Genomic DNA, 17,052 nt, shown 5'->3' with positions numbered 1-17,052 from the left:
GTGTGTGTGTGTGTGTGTGTGTGTGTGTGTGTGTGTGTGTGGAGGCGCCCGCGGCTACTGAGGGGAGACCCCCGCGGGACTGAGGGGAGACCCCGGAGCCCAGGTCTGAGGGGGAACGGGGGTGCCGGGGGCCGTGCTCGGGGTCCCTCTCGTCTCCTCCCGCCGTCTCCTCCCGCCTCGGCGTCGTCTCCCCTCGGTCGTGCCTTCCCCCCCATCCCCGTCCCTGCCGCCTGCTCGCCTCGGCGCCCGTCGGGTTTCGTCTCCAGTTGGTCGCCCCCGGGCTAACAACGCCTTTGGGGGGCTCAGGTTTCCCGCTTGTGGAGCCTAGAGCCGGCGCCTCGTGCAAGGGAAGGGTGGAAATGTGTGGGGTTTTCCCCTTAAAATGGCGAGGAGCCCGTTGCCGAAAAAATGGGGATAAACCACCGGAAAGCTGCGTTCGTGGCTTTTTCGCGTGTGTGTTTTATTACCCTAGCTGCTTTCTCAGCTAGCTGTACGGATAAACACATAAACCTTTTTCGCGTTACGCTGCATGTGAAGTGAAGTTTGGGGGTTGTGGGATCTTTCTGCTAGCTCCATAAAATCCTTTTGTGACTGGCGCTTACTTTTTAGGAAAAAAAATCCATCCCGGTAAAGAGTAAAACTTCACTCGTGCCGCATATGGGAGCGCTGCATTATTTAATTCATCTTCTCTTGCATGAAAGTCTTGATTCATAGCGGCTGGTTCCAGGAGGGACGCCTTGGCAGGGGCTTTGCTATCATTCTCATTTCATAGCAGCACTGTGAAGTCTCTTACCTCTGTGGTTTACTTGGTAAACTCCCCGTTTTCCACTTTCATGGTCAGAAGGTGGTTTCCTTCCTCTTCCCCCTCCAGTTTTGTAAGTTCAGTGCTGCTCTCTTAAAACGTTGGTTCCCAGTACTCGACATAGTTACTCGATTTTTCTGGTTTTACTCAGTAAATACTTTTTCCTTCAAAGAGACTTGTGTTTAAGATTTATGGGTGCTATGTTAATTATTACACTATCTAACAAGTATGTAATATTTGCTTCATTACAGGTCTTGGATACAAAAGACCTACAGGTATTTAAAGTGACTGTAAATGGACAGGATGCAAAATTTGTTTTTGGAGAAAAGCACAGTTTCAAGGGGACCCCCCTGGAAATCACACTTCCTTTTGAACTAAGCAGGTACACACTTTTGCCTGTCCCTTTAGATAGTTTCCAAAATGCACTGTATAAGCTGCTTGTCTCCCTGTGGGGTCGTTGTGTAAAGCTTGCAAAGGGACTTGTAAATTAGGGTGTTGCATTTATTTGGTATATGGTCTTGTAGATGAATTTAATATTTGGCTTTCATTAGACAGCCAAAACTTTGGGAGTCTTTGTACCGTTTCCAGGTCTTATGTACAAAATGACTTGCCAAACTAAGTAGCGAAATGATGTGTAATGTATCACAATTTTTCCAATGTTTCTTATCAGTAATATTCTTTCTACTTCAGCTACCTGAGTTTTGTTGTGTTCAGAATTGCTACAGCATGGCACATATGGAGTTACAGATCCTGTTTTCCTTTCTTTTATACAAGGGCTGATCCCACATTTCTGTAGAACTGCAGGTTACCACTATGATTAGCTAGAAACATGTCTTCAAAGAATAAAATTTTTATTGTAGCCCAAGTCCCTAAAAACTGGAACTTGTGTTTTGGCAGCATGATGGAGAATGAACTAACCATAATCTACGTCTTAAGTTGCATGAAATAAGAAGTTGTTGCCAAATTACAATACTTTTTTGGCAGTTTACTTTGTATGTTGTAACTCTGTGGTATCTCACATGCCAAGGCTGAAAGCTGTGACTGTATAGGAAGGTTCCCTTGATTGAGTAAAATTGTATACTAAGTTGCTTCTTACTGTTTTGTTTTTAAAACTGGTTATTAGCTCTACAAACTAGTGTCTGGTTTCTAACTTTTTTTTTCCTGTTCTCTGAATTAGTGCAATTTAGAAACACACATAATGTGGAAGAGAAAGAAAAGTCATACAATAGCTGTCCCTTCTGGGGAAACACTTATTATCTGATATGAAACTGAACAAGTTAAACAGGCCACAGCAGAAACATACGTTTATGTCTTTTGTTTGACTTTCAGCTTTTTTTTTTCATTGCTAGATTTCCTTGTAAGAAAAAAAAGCTACAAAGAGGGACTTATGAGTCATGATCGTAAGAATTTATAATCTTGTGTGAGATGTAGTCCTGTATACAAGTATCAATAAAACAGTGATAGGAAAAGAGTTACATACAAAAGTCTGACTGTTCAGTAAGCAACATATCTTATAGTAATACAAATTATTTTCTCTTGTCAAATATGTACTTTGGAACACTGGTTATAAACCAGATATGTGTACCTGGTCAGCTTATCTAGTGTCCAACTCCTCTGATTAGCTGAAGTTTGTTCTAATTTATGGTTGGATTGTTAATTCCAGAATGTTGCATGTATAACCTGGAACTTTCCAATAACAGAAGCAAGTGCTTCTGTGTACTTTTGGTGTCAGTGATGGTTATGATATGTTTTTAAAAAAACAAGAACGTGAATGTGTCAGGTTTGTGTGTGTTCTCTTGTTAGCAAGCTGGGACCTGTCCTCTGTGTTAGTTAGTTTTTACTTTACACCAGTTCTGAAATCCTGAATAAAATTTGAACATTCTTCATTTTTCTGGTTAACCCTACTTTTAATAGGGTTTTCCAGTAATTCCTATTTTCAGTATTTTTTTTTTCTGCTTAAGGATCATACAGAACATAACATCAGCTGCAAAACCTGAAATTTTTTATTTACAGAATATACAAATCCTATTTTATTAAAGTACGTATGTTCTTATATAGGCTTTATATACTTTTTTGTTTGCTTACTGTGGTGGGTTTTTTCTACTTATGTGTACAATGTTAGATAGTTGCGACAAAACTGTATGTATGTAGCTGGTCCAAATGATTTAAAGAAAAAGTCCATGTCCTTCTTGAAGAGAGGAGCAGAAAAGTTTCTGGTTAGTAAAGACAATAGTAGAGGTGTCTAGTAGAAGTGTCTTGGGACATTAAAATTGAAATAAACTAGCTGATTTTTACTATCATAATTGAAAAGGAAAAGTTGTTTTTAATATGCTACTTGTTCTTTTAATGCTTTTGAGACAGTGCTGCAGACCTATTTTCCAGAAATCTTTGTAGAGGAATTTCAGTAGTGATCGGGAGTTGTGTCAAAACAGTCTGACTATATTCTTTATTACACAGGGGACAAGAAGCAATTGTCGAAATCTCTTTTGAAAGCTCTCCAAAGTCTTCAGCTCTCCAATGGTTTACTCCAGAGCAAACTTCTGGAAAGAAACACCCATTTCTCTTCAGCCAGTGTCAGGTTGAGTGGATTAATTTGTTTTTTAGACTTGTTTACATACCCTTGTAATTCCCCTTGGTTTCCAAAGAGTTGGAGAGGAAGGCTAGTAGGGGAAAGTACAGTAGCCCATAACTTCTAATTGTGTATGTCAGAGATCCTAAATGATAATACTTAATAAGTCAGGGCATTGCTGAGGTTTTATTATATGTTTGCAGTTTAATAATTCCAGAACTGCTTTACCCTCTCCAGTATTCTTGTTGAAGAACATGCAGTCCTTTACAGTCAATATATGTGGCTATTGATCTGTCTTCCCTACCATTATTTCTTTGAGAAAAGCCTTAACTATGAAAACTACTGTAAGCTGTAAGGAATAGGAAGTACTGGTTTGTAGATAATGAATTTTCTGGAGGAGCTGTATAGATTTCCAGTATAATATAGTAGTTTGATTTATTTCTAGTCCTCTGCATTACAAAGATTGTTCTGTTTTAGCTTGCTTTTTTTCCCCTTCCTCTCCAGGCCACCCACTGCAGAGCCATCCTTCCATGCCAAGACACTCCTGCTGTGAAACTAACATACTATGCAGAGGTAGGTGAACCTAAGTCATGTGTATCTAAATAAAGACAACTACTACAATGGGTGAATTTTTATTTTATTTTATTTTTGTACCTGCCAGCATGTGGCCTAAAATAAAAACAGAGAATATTGACTTTTAGCTTAATGTAAGAACCAAAAGCTGCTCATCTTCCTTGTGGCATTCCTCTGGATTTACCATTTTCTTTTATATATGTCATCTCTTTTTTCATTCACATGTATCTTTATTTCCAAAAGAAAAAAAAAAGTGCTGTAGTAGAAAAGAAATATGTTCTTAAATCAGGAAAAGCTGACAGTAAAACAACAAAGAGTGCCGTAAAGTAAAAATACTTGAAATGGCTGTCATATATGCCTGAAGTAATATGCTCTGGTACATAGCTGGGGGATCTTTGCAGTCCTGGCACAAGTAGTCTGATTGGTTTAAGGAAGCAAAAAGCGAGATGTCCAACGTGACATTACAGTTCAGTAGTCTGAAGAAACTTTTAACTTCTGTCAAAGGTAGTCCTTTTGGTTAATCAAATATTGCCAGCCTTTAAGATAAAATTTCCTATATGCCTTACGTTCTACTTGATGGAGAGGACTTAACAACAGAATGAATCCACACTACTCTTTTTGCTATCGCTGCTTCTAGGATATTGTATAATCCTGTGTGCCAACTGAGTTCCTCATGGTTGGATAACCTTCTTTCAGATATCTGTTCCTAAAGAGTTGGTGGCTCTTATGAGTGCTAATCGTGATGGAGAGATGCCTGACCCAGAGGACAGCAGTCGGAAGATATACTGTTTCAGTCAGAACGTAAGTGCTACAGGCTAGTAAACAGATGCCTAAGGTCTTACTCCAAACTCATGCAGTTCACAGTCATTTCAGATATGGTTTTGATATCATCAGTGAATCATAGAATCATTTAGGTTTGAAAAGACCCTTAAGATCATCGAGTCCAACCGTTAACCTAACACTGCCGAGTCCAACCGTTAACCTAACACTGCCGAGTCCACCACTAAACCATGTCCCTAAGCACCATGTCTACACGTCTTCTAAATACCTCCCGGGATGGTGATTCAACCACTTCCCTGGGCAGCCTGTTCCAATGCCTGACAACCCTTTCAGTGAAGAAATTTTTCCTAATATCCAATCTAAACCTCCCCTGGTGCAACTTGAGGATATTTCCTCTCGTCCTATCACTAGTTACTTGATAGAAGAGACCAGCACCCACCTCACTACAACCTCCTTTCAGGCAGTTGTAGAGAGCAATAAGGTCTCCCCTCGGCCTCCTTTTCTCCAGACTAAACAACCCCAGTTCCCTCAGCCGCTCCTCATAAGACTTGTGCTCCAGGTCCCTCACCAGCTTGGTTGCCCTTCTCTGGACACGCTCCAGCACCTCCATATCTTTCCTGTAGCGAGGGGCCCAAAACTGAACACGAGACTCGAGGTGCGGCCTCACCAGTGCTGAGTACAGGGGGACAATCACCTCCCTGCTCCTGCTGGCCACACTGTTTCTGATACAGGCCAGGATGCCATTGGCTGCCTTGGCCACCTGGGCACACCACTGGCTCACATTCAGCTGGCTGTCAACCAGCACCCCCAGGTCCTTTTCCACCAGGCAGCTTTCCAGCCACTCTTCCCCAAGCCTGCAGCGTTGCATGAGGTTGTTGTGACTGAAGTGCAGGACCTGGCACTTGCCCTTGTTGAACCTCATACAACTGGCCTTGGCCCATCAATCCAGCCTCCTCTGTCCAGACCCCTCTGTAGAGCCTTCCTACCCTGGAGCAGGTCAACACTCCCATCCAACTTGGTGTGGTCTGCAAACTTACTGAGGGTGCACTTGATCCCCTTGTCCAGATCATTGATAAAGATATTAAACAGAACTGGACCCAATACTGAGCCCTGGGGAGCACCACTTGTGACCAGCCACCAGCTGGATTTAACCTCATTCACCACAACTCAATCACGTGACTGACAGTGCTTCTTTGCCACTATAAAAATACGGGGTATTACGAATTTCCAGTTCCAAAAAGTCAGTAGGTGCTGGTGATGTTTACTTGTCATTTTGGCATTCCCAGAAAAGCCTGTAAAGTTTTGAAAATGCTTAGTATACACAAAGCTAGTACTGTCAAAACCCTTTCTGTCTGCACTGATTCTTGGGAAATACTGTGTGGACTTGAATAACACAGGAGTGCGTTTTGAAAAACAGATCCTACAAATTTTAAGTTTACCAAGATCTTAGCAGTGAAGCTGAGCATTGGAACCAATTTCAACTTGAAGGGAAGCAAATTCTGACAACAGAGATTTTTTAAAGGTGGAAAATTTGGCCTTTATGGAAAGTGTCTCCAGCTAATTAAAGATTACTCCTAAGGATGAAGTTTTATTAAGTGATGCAGCTAGTTTAATGATTCCACTGCACCTAAGTAGCAGTCTCAATTTACTCTCCTGGCTTTTTTGTTCTCACAGCTTTTTAGGTTATAGTTCTGATGTTTATGGGATCTCTTGGTGAGCCTAGTTCATTCTGCTGAGCAAGCAGATAAAAATGAACAGAAGTTTAAAAAAGAAATTGTTTTAGTAAGCTGATCTGGGCTGCTGAGGGACTGAATGAGTGCAAGGAGGGATGGATTTATGTGACCAGAGGAGGGGAAGGGAGCCTACTCTGAACTGCAACAGCTGTTGGGTTGATTTGGCTGCTATGTGAAACCCAAGAGAGGCAAGAGGAGAGAGAGAGAAAAAAATTGTCACCTTCTCTGTGAGCTCTTTAATATGCAGTGTTCTGCCTTCTCTGTAGAGGCAAAACATTTGCCACTCTTGGTCTAGCGCATAAGGCTTCTATGTTGTATGTTATTCAGAGCTGTATGTTATCTAGAAATACACTGTTGATAAGTTTGCTGGACCTGTACAAAGAATGGCATTTAGTCTAATTGAAATTATACTACACTTTCTAATACAGAAAACCATTAGATTAATTTGTTAGAAAAGGCATGTGTTTCATTAAACGAAAAAGACAAATGCATCAAACTCTTGGATATGTGTGCTGAGCTTACCTAAAACTACTTTTTTTTGCCCCTGCATGGCCGGACTGGTAAGAAATGTAGTGGAGAGCAGCCCCTGTAAAAATGAATTTATTACCCAACAGCCATTGAGATTTGAAGTAATTTTAAAATTTCAGATTAGCAAACTGGGCATCAAAATGTAGGGATATATTCACAATCTTTTAATAACCCGTGTATAACACAAGTCAATGGACTTCAATCTTGTCAAGAATATATTCTGTGGGTTAATATGCAAAATTAAAAAACACAAGATGATATGGATATTTTAATAAATGATATTGAAATGGTTTGGGGATAATAAATGGTGGAATAAACTTTTCTGAAATGTTGTCGCCAAGTAATTATGATTTGAAGTCTTACTTATTTGACAGTGTTTAGTCAGATAAAATGGAATTTTGTCAGGAAAGGCTGCATTATCCCCTTTTGTGTCCAGAGCACTGGGAGAAAGAATTTCTCCATAAAGATACTGTAGCTTTGGAATTTCTTTCATTAAAATAACAAATATTTAGAATTTATTTCAGTCCCAAACATGGAAATCAAATATATACATTTTGATTTTGCTGAATCTTTTTTTATCCATCCATTTTATCCATTCTTTGTGTACTTGGAATTCATAAAACTTTTCCTGCATCTTTTTGTGTGATACAACTGCCTGTTATCTGAGCAGTGTCTCTTAACTTCTCCTTCCATAAAATTTAATGGAACTAAAATGAATATGGAAAACTAACTTTCTTTTGAACAGTAACCAAACCAGTGGCATATTTATATGCTCTTATATATGCAGATTTTTTTCAAACAGAGATGATACAGCAGTTTTTTGGCCTTTGCATGAAAGATCTAGGAAACAAGTATTCCTTGTAGATAAAGGAGTATCATTTGGGGAGAAAAAACAATGCCTTTATTATAACATAAGGCAGGAAACTATGGAGGAAATGTGCACTTTGCTTACATACCTTTGTTTTTCTTTGAATCGGTGGTGTTGATAGCTCACATTACAAATAAGATTTCTTTTTTTCTCACATTATCCATTAGGTTCCCATACCTTGCTACTTGATTGCTTTAGTGGTTGGAGCTTTAGAAAGCAGGTGAGTGAATCTACACAAAGTATAAATATTAATAATCATAATAAATCTCCAGAGTTACCTTTTTTGTTTGTTACTTGGTCTTGTTTCTAGTTTTAATAGGTCTTAGAGATTCAACAAGCCTGTTTATTTGTATCAAACTGCATGTATCTTGATTCACTCTTGCATCATTTTTTCTATAGAATATACTTTTGCTGTAAGTTAAAGAAATACCATGAAGAGTTTGGAATTGATTGGAACCACTAAGGGCTTTTTCTAGCTCAGGGAATAGTATCTTTTTCCTCTAGTAACATATAAGCCTTGTCATGTACAAAAGGCAGAAAGTGATAGCTTCAGCTTCGTTGCTCATCTGCACAAGAATGTGTTAATCTAGCCCATAATAATGCTTTTATATTAGGACTTCACAGCATTTAAAAATCTGTAAATGTGTTTCCTATTTATTTGTCCTGAACAATAGATGTGTGTGGTTTGTTTTCTAAAGCTTTTTCTAGTGTTCCTGTAGCAGTGGACAGGAAAAAGACGGGAAGACTCTCTAATGAGTTTCTTCAGCAACACGGGTTACTCATGAGCACATTTAAATGTATGCTCTCTGAATTAGTTTCCCATAGAATTATTTCCAGTTCATGGTGTCTTCATAGCATTTTTACTTTCAACAGAAAGATTGGCCCAAGGACACTGGTGTGGGCTGAAAAGGAGCTAGTGGATAAATCGGCCTATGAATTTGCTGAGGTGGGTAATTAACAAAAAATGTTTTGTAAACTAACTGTTTCACATAGCTTTGGAAAAGGAATGGGCTGTAGTTCAGTATTTTTGTCATCTGTAGCCCTCCTTTCTCTACCTCCCACCCCAAAAAATGCTGCTGGTCTATCACAACACAAAACTGCTACTGAACATAAATATTGATACAGTCTTGTACTCATTTTGCATGTGGGACATCCCAAGGTGAAAGAGAATGAAGTGTGGGATCAATAGCTTATAACTTGTTCAGTGTTTGTAGTCAGAAGTTATGTTAGAAACTAATGTGAATTCTTGTTTCAGGCTGAAGCTATGCTGAAAACAGCAGAAGATTTAGCGGGACCCTATGTATGGGGACAGTATGATTTGTTAGTCTTACCACCTTCTTTTCCTTACGGTGGTATGGAGAATCCTTGTCTTACTTTCGTAACTCCAACACTATTGGTAAGTGCAACACTGACAAAAGTCAGCTTTTCCTTAGGGCTTGCTTATATGAATCCACAGATTGATTCATCTTCCCCTTAGAAAGAACTGTAAATGTTCCTGCCTCCTTTCGAATTAGGGATCATATGTGAAACTGCTGAGGTTTACTTGAACTAACAACTGCTTTTTTTTTTTTTTTTTTTTTTTTAGGCAGGTGATCGATCTCTGTCAAATGTAAGTGCAAAATAGGTTCATGTCTTCAAGTAGAACACAACTTGAAGTTGCATCTTAGCTTCCTTTGTAATAGATGCCTGAAAACTTGGTCTCGTGTTCATTGGGGGAATTAAAAGTTAAGGCAATAACTCGAAGTCTTGCAAAGTGAGTTTTAGTTCTAAGTAAACTAGAAAAACTGGAGACATATCTATTTTGTATAATGAACAGATGAAAATAACATGGGTGCTTGTGTGCGTAGGGGACTGACAGCATTTAGCTGCTCAGTAGCTCTTTCCCTGTCCTCTGTACAGATGTGTTTAAAAACCATAATTGAATTGATATCACTGAAATTGTTTGTAGGGAACTTCTTCCTCTCTGTGTCTGTCTATGTACTAGAACTTGCATTGTGTACAGTTCTCTTTTGAAGTGGAAATCATGAGTACAGTTTGAGTAAATTCTATTTTTTTTCTGGAAAGTTGAATGCTCTGGATGCTGAAAGACATACAAATGTCTTTCTACTAGACTGATAGACTGCTAAAAAAATATGATTGTCTTATCCCAAGAATACTGAAATATTTGACATGGATACTTTTTAATGTATCATGCATCATTATCCTTCTAGGGGTGACTGTTTTCTTCCTGTTTGATATTTTAGAACATCCCAGCACTGCAGAAGTTGCTTAGGTGGGAAAGTAGTACTAGTCCATTACTTAGCATGGATCCAGTATCCTGAAATGTGATTTCATAAACAAGTACCTACACTGTGCTACTAGAGGAATTATTTTTGTTGATCAGTGTGGCTCTATGACTTGTAGGCTGCACATTAAAAATTATTTCTGGAGAAGGTTCTGTAGGATAGTGTTAGTCCTCTAAATAAAATTTATATGGATAAGTTTACAGAGCTGTGAGTGCTAACTGGCTCTGGGAATGTAGTGCAGTAAATGAGGTCCCATTAGGATTTTTTCTTTCTGTTGGGATTTGGTGTTCATTTTCCAGAGGAGTCTAAACAGTAGATCTGTCATTGTTTTCTGTGTTTTAGGTTATTGCTCATGAAATCTCTCACAGCTGGACAGGAAACTTGGTAACAAACAAAACATGGGAGCATTTTTGGTAGGTCTGATGTTCAGTGCAATGCAAGTCATATTTTAAAATTAATCTGTAAAGAGACCAACTAAATTAATTTTGCCATCCTACCAGTGTTAACTTTATCAATATATTTCCAGGCTGAATGAGGGACATACTGTATACCTGGAACGCAGGATTGGTGGTCAGTTGTTTGGTGAGCAGTTCAGGCACTTTCAAGCCCTAGGAGGTTGGAGGGAACTGCAGAATACGGTAAATATTTTTAAAGTTATGATAACTTTATGTTTAAGTATATACCTAAATAAAATAAAGCTGATTTCATGTGTTTCCCACAAATAAGACTTGTCTAGTCAGCTTTCCTAACACTTTCTTATTAGAGGATGAACAACTTTGATTCCAAGGTATATGATCTCTTCCCAAGGTAATAGCTTAATATAGTCAGATTAGGTAAAGCTTTTTGAACTGCTTTAAGCTGTTCTGTAAGGATGAAGCATCTTTACAGACTCTCTTGGTTGTTCTGGGTATGGCTAAATTGCAATATTACCTTTTAGCATACTGGTAAGCAGCTGAAAGCTTGTCAAAATTATCTGCAAGCATGACCATTGATTTCCAATGCCTCATGCAAGTAACTGATTTCTTTTTTTCTTGTGTACTGTGTTATAATTGAGCACATTCCTGGTCTGTAACTGTCTAGGAGGGTTGTTTATTTCTGTGTTTGGGTAGCATAGTTAAACTTTAGTTATCAGATTTCCAGCCTGTGATGTTTCCAGCCCTCTCATTCAGTTTGGTGATGCAGTTTACCTGACTTACTATGAATATTTCCTCATATTTTATTCTTTATACCACCCATTTAATTCAAGAAGTTTAGATAGTTTGTTAATAAAGGGATAAATATAGATAGTTTACTAGGTGCTTGTGATTATGACAGACAAGACAGTAATTAACTGCTTTGAGACAGCTTGAGCACAGGGTGATTGATCCTAACATCTTTCTGTTTGACACATGATCAGACACTGATAAAATGAGAAAAAAGTTTAGTAGACTATGTTTTGTGCAGATTCAGAACTTCAGGAAAAAGAATGAGAAAGAATGCTTTGAAATGAAGCCATCTTAGTTTTGGATGGATTATACCTTTGTAAATAGGATTAGTAGTGATTTGCAAGAGTGCTGGTTTTCCTAGATGAATATATTTTCTTGTGTCATTGTCACAGATAAATACTCTTGGAGATAAAAATCCTGTAACTAACCTCGTCCCTAATTTGAGTGAAGTAGATCCTGATGTTGCCTATTCATCTGTTCCGTATGAGAAAGGCTTTGCTTTGCTTTTTTACCTTGAACAACTTCTTGGAGGACCAGGTAAATGTTAGTCAGACTTTATATATAATTGTTTCCCATTTTAATTTCAAACACTGAAACGGTTTGTTTTTTACCTGTCAGATGTCTTCATTGGCTTCCTGAAGGCTTACATTCAGCAGTTTGCTTATAAGAGCATAGTAACGGAGGACTGGAAGAAGTTCTTGTACTCCTACTTCAAGGATAAGGTTGGGTAGTACTCAAAACTAATTGTTTGAAACCTTTTAATTCTATGAAACTATGGCATAGATCAGGAATTACCTTCTTTAAGGACCAGGTCTTTATCTTTCTCTTCTTTATCTCAAGATCTTAATATGATGTAGTGTGGCATCTTACAAAGATGGATTTGTGTTATGATGCCTTTTTTTTTTTTTTCCCTAGAAGGAAGTAGTCTGTTTTGAAGTAATCTGTATAGGATTCTCCAGGGTAATTGGAGGGCTGTTAAAAAACCCAAACAAAACAAAAGATTGAAACTAGTTTTTGTAGGGTATGCTTTTCTCTAAAAATAACATTTAAAATTGAATAAGAATTTGTGTTGCTTTGTAGGTAGATGTTCTTGATAAAGTTGATTGGAACTCATGGTTTCATGCTCCAGGAATGCCACCAGTGAAGCCTACGTAAGCTGCATTGTTTTATAGTTCATCTTTTCTGTCTCCAGGTTGCACATGATTTTCCAAAGAGTCATGAAGCAGTTTGTAAACAGGGTGAAAGTCTTCCCACAAACCTCTTATTAGAAAATGTCCTAATACTATGTAGAAATTGATACAGGTCTATATAGGAGAAAAAAATGTCGCTGTTAATATTTTCAACTTTTTTATTCTGGTGGAAGCTCATTTTGCTTTGAAAGTTGCCAGGAAAGATTCTGTTCTTCTGACAGTTCGTTACAACAATCTTCTCTCTTCAGCTATAAGCTATAATATATGTACGAGCATATATGCTCCCAAGCATTTATCATTTTAGGAGTGTATGGGATCAAGGGATAGTGTCACCTATGCGCAAAATGCTTCTAACTAAAACTGAAATATTTCATTATAATAGATGTAAATTGTGTTGCAATACTGGTTTGGAGCCTACAACAAACAAATGTGGAGCCATTTCAAAATAATTTCCAAGCATTCTTGTAAAAATATTACAGGAGCCTTTTGTGTTTCCAAAGTGTGATCCATTGTTTTTAATATTTTGACAGGTATGATATGACATTAGCAAATGCTTGTGTTGCCTTGAGCCAAAGATGGATCAAAGTGAGTGGTTAAAGAACGGTGAGGTGTCTGTATCTTGAAAAGCTAGTTCTCTTTATACAAAGTGAGCCATTCTCTTCTGAAATCTATCGTTTGCTGAGAGAGAGTGTATTTATGGTGATAGTATGGCTGCCAGGGATTTTGCATTTCATAGACTAGCCTTTCATCATAGAGTCTGTGGATTTGCTGTGACTTCTGTACGTGAAGCACAGTACATATTTTAACAAGGCACACAGCCAGCTTTTTGTTATATGTATGTAGTAACCAAACTGAGAATATTCTTTTTGAAACCCTGATATTGTGGCTTGATTTAAAAACAAATGCCAATCACTCTACATTAGTGATTGTATTGTATTAGCAAGAATTCTCCTACATTATACTGGACCTAGAGTGCATTTCTCATCAAAAACTGAAATACGTAAATCATAATAACTAATACCATACAATTTTCTCATAATTTTAACCATTAAACTCATACAACTAACAGAGAATTTGGCATACCTTCCTTTTGTTAGCTCTGTGGCTGTTCGCTGTACTTGTATGTTATCTTTAACTTTCTTCTTCTCAGTGTTACTTTTTCTATAAAAAGTATTTGATTTTTCACTTAACTTTAATAGAAAGACAGTGGAGATAAAAAAATCAGTGGAGAAAAAAGTAAAAATTGAAGTGAAGAATGCCAAACATCAGACAGTAGCTTATGTCCCTCCCTTCCCTTTCTTGTGACATCCTGCACAAATACAAATCAGAATCTTTTTTTATGTGGAATGGCTCAATAGTAAATTTAGATGTCCAAACAAAAAATTACACCTGATTGTTCTTTGAAATACCTTTTAAAAACTTAAGTAACCATTTTCTTTTAGGCAAAAGAGAGTGATTTGGGCTCATTCAGCTCAGCAGACTTGAAGGAAATGTCATCTCATCAGTTGATTGAGTTCCTGGCACTGTTGCTTCTGGAGGTAAATGCATGCCTGGGGTAACTTGATTCTGGTATCACAAAAGCAGCCACAGAAGCCCAAGTGTGCTTTTGGAATTTCTTTTAAGTTTTGCTAAAATAACCTGCTCTCGCCATACATAGTTACTAAAACCTTCAGCCATACCTCCCTGATTACGTCTGGCTCTTCAGCTAATGAGCAACCTACAGAGTATTTTGGATTGAAGGGTAAAAATAAAACTACAAGGTGCTTGAATTTGTCTGGATTTGATGTTAAGCAAATAAGCTATAAATAAAATGGAATGAAAATACTTTGTTTTGAATGTTTCAGTAGTACTGGATGTGGGAATTTGCTAACGTTTATTTCTTGCCCCTTCCCTAATACTATGAGAATGTAAAAGGAACAAATACAAATATTTGTCATGGTAAGCTTTTAATTCCTTCATAGCATCAATCTTCCTGAATGAGCTTGTTTATTTTTTAAGTAAGTGGCTTGAAGTGTGCGCCTGGCCTATTCTGACTATGCAATTTCCTTTTTCAGGCTCCTCTTCCAGTGTCCCATGTCCAACGAATGCAGCAAGTATATGACTTCAATGCTATAAACAATTCTGAAATAAGATTCAGGTTTGTTCTTGTATGGGCATTTTTCTAATATTAAATGCTTTCATAAAACAAAGTATCCTGCTTCATAAATGGTCTGAGACATACTGTTGTACAGAACTGGTGCAGGGTTTTTGCAGGGTTTTTTGTTGTTGGATTTTTTTGTAAGTACATGTGCAAGCAAGCTTACCAGAGTGGTATTCAGTTACTTGTGAATTCAATAAGTATAGTCTAGTAGAAGAACTAGAAGTGAGCAGCGGATTAGCTGTGCTCTATTTTCATCTGTCATGCTAGCAAAGGAACCTGATGACCTGATAACTTATTTGGGGTTGTAGTATTGGATAATACAGTAGTGAGCCTCTCTGTGACTCAAAGATGCCTGAAAAATCTTTCCAATATTTAGTCAGGACCACATCTTCAGGACTTACCTGACAGTCCTTCTGCTGATGTGCCAGTGGGGTTTTTTTTCAACACAGTTTGGAAACTTTTGTCCCATTTTCGCGCTCACTGTCACAAAGCTTTTGTCTCACCAAAAAAAAGTAAATATCAAAGGAAGTTTCTAAACAAGTAGGAAATGCTTCTAGCTAAATGGCTTGATTCTTGTGCCATCCTAATTTCTTCTGTTTTGTATTTACACATCACTTGTTAAAAAAGGTATTGTTGAGGATAAGTATTTAAGAGTATCATGTAATAGCATATTTTGCTATTGTTACGTACTTGGATACATTTGCAGTAGTGATGGTTATTCTGCCTTAACTAACTTAGAATACTTTGTTTCTTATTAAAAAAACAGAAGTATTTTAAATATACAGTGTAGTTTCTACTTCTTGTAACAAGATCAATTTCTTTTTATTTTTAAAACAAAACAAGCATATGCCAGTTGCTGGTGATGTTTTGTTTGGAATTTTGTTGGGTTTTTTTAATCACTTAGTCAAATGACAAGTGCTATATAATTCAGTTCTAATGATGAGTGATGCAACTGGACACTGCTGTAACATAAAAGAAACACATAGCTGCAGAAAATAATCAAACCATTTTGGAGAAACTTTGAAGTAATTTTTTCTTATTTTATAGAAAAGCTCACTTTTGTGAAGTGCTAGTCAGAGACTAAATATTTTAGGTTGAACTTAGCTAGAATCTCATTCCCATGGTGACACATGGGAATGGAACAGAATCATAAGATAACTAACTACTGCAAATGAAAGTAAGTGTAATTTTTCTTTTTTTTCCCCCCCCCCCCCGCCCAGGTGGCTGCGCCTCTGCATCAAGTCCCAATGGGAAGAAGCTATTCCTCTGGCTCTAAAAATGGCAACAGATCAGGGCAGGTTGAAGTTTACTCGGCCCTTGTTCAGGTAAAAGTAATCTCCAAATTGTAGGAGCTTATGCTGTTGGCATTTTTAGTATAATGGCATGTATAATACTTGACATGGTACATATATTTATGTTATGCTTCGAAGTGATATAATACAGAATTTTCTGTGTGCTGTGAACAAGCTTATCTTCAAAATTACTTTCCACTTGCTGACTTTTTTTTAATAGAAGAAAGCCTAGGCTCCCAGTATGCACCTTAATGTGAGGCTTTCAAGGGAAAAGTAAAAACCTTGAGAAAAATCCCCATTGTACTGTTTTCATACACTTTTGTAATGGTGTTTTTTTTCTCCCCCCCCCCCCCCCTCCTTTTACAGGGATCTTTATGGTTTTGACAAGTGTCGAGATCTGGCTGTCAAGACATTTCTGGAGCATAGAGCCTCTATGCACCCAGTCACTTCAATGCTTGTGGGCAAAGACTTGAAACAGGATCAGTGACAAATTTACTGATACCTTTGAAATTTTCTTGTTGCTGAAAGAAGAGACTGATTCCACAAACTGTTGATATGTGTGCTTGATTATGCCATAAAATGCTTTGCTGCTTTGGTACTAATTTAGCTTAAAATGAACTTTCCAAATCAAGTTCACTACTTTCTATTTTTCATTTCCAAGTAAAACAGCAAAATTGCGAAATCTCTGGAATTGGGAGAATGGTTTTGTTACAAGCAATATTTAGAACGCCCAGAAAAGCTGTTCTGAGATGTAGTCGTTTGTCAGTCATGGAATTTAAAAACATGGAAAATTATTGGTGGATGGTATGGCTCTTTGTGCACAGCTTTTTTTTTCATAGCAATGTGATTGAAACTTCAAGTATCTGAAGACTAAAAAATAAATCTTTTCATTGTCTGCTTGTCTGTGTATTGATCTGTACGAAAAGTTTCAAAATAATAGTTTTGTTTTCTTTACTCTTCTTTGTTGTGGAAGAAATTTTTATTCTGGGTCTGACAGGACTTTGAAGACCTAAATGGATCACAGCATTCGAGTTTTAGAGCAGAATTTCCATCTAGCCCTGTTTGTCATGGCTTTGTTACGTTAATC

General features: G+C 37.7%; 1 protein-coding gene across 1 annotated transcript; it reads left to right on the top strand.

The window, feature by feature from the left end:
* The first annotated feature begins 837 nt into the window (after nt 1–837).
* LTA4H (leukotriene A4 hydrolase) lies at nt 838–16,753 on the top strand. The gene is made up of 18 exons (XM_010561901.1): nt 838–1,184; nt 3,260–3,380; nt 3,876–3,944; nt 4,641–4,745; nt 8,021–8,073; nt 8,727–8,799; nt 9,109–9,249; nt 9,439–9,462; nt 10,481–10,551; nt 10,665–10,776; nt 11,736–11,880; nt 11,962–12,065; nt 12,424–12,494; nt 13,064–13,118; nt 13,976–14,071; nt 14,588–14,670; nt 15,894–15,998; nt 16,332–16,753. Exons 1-18 carry the CDS (start codon nt 994–996, stop codon nt 16,450–16,452), a joined length of 1,740 nt encoding a protein of 579 aa, XP_010560203.1. The 5' UTR covers nt 838–993; the 3' UTR covers nt 16,453–16,753.
* Nucleotides 16,754–17,052: the final 299 nt, after the last annotated feature.

The sequence above is a fragment of the Haliaeetus leucocephalus genome, unplaced genomic scaffold (genome assembly GCF_000737465.1).
Source record: "Haliaeetus leucocephalus isolate CR32 unplaced genomic scaffold, Haliaeetus_leucocephalus-4.0 Scaffold151, whole genome shotgun sequence".
NCBI classification, from domain to species: domain Eukaryota; kingdom Metazoa; phylum Chordata; class Aves; order Accipitriformes; family Accipitridae; genus Haliaeetus; species Haliaeetus leucocephalus.
This window is presented reverse-complemented; position numbering and strand designations above follow the sequence as displayed.

What these genes read in the sequence shown, in the direction of transcription:
- LTA4H (XM_010561901.1), top strand. Translation starts at nt 994, where the DNA reads ATGGGTGCTATGTTAATTATTACACTATCTAACAAGTATGTAATATTT. An exon ending in ATGCCACCAGTGAAGCCTAC is followed by an intron (nt 12,495 to 13,063) that starts GTAAGCTGCATT and finishes ATATTTTGACAG; the next exon opens with GTATGATATGACATTAGCAA. An exon ending in TGGCACTGTTGCTTCTGGAG is followed by an intron (nt 14,072 to 14,587) that starts GTAAATGCATGC and finishes TTCCTTTTTCAG; the next exon opens with GCTCCTCTTCCAGTGTCCCA.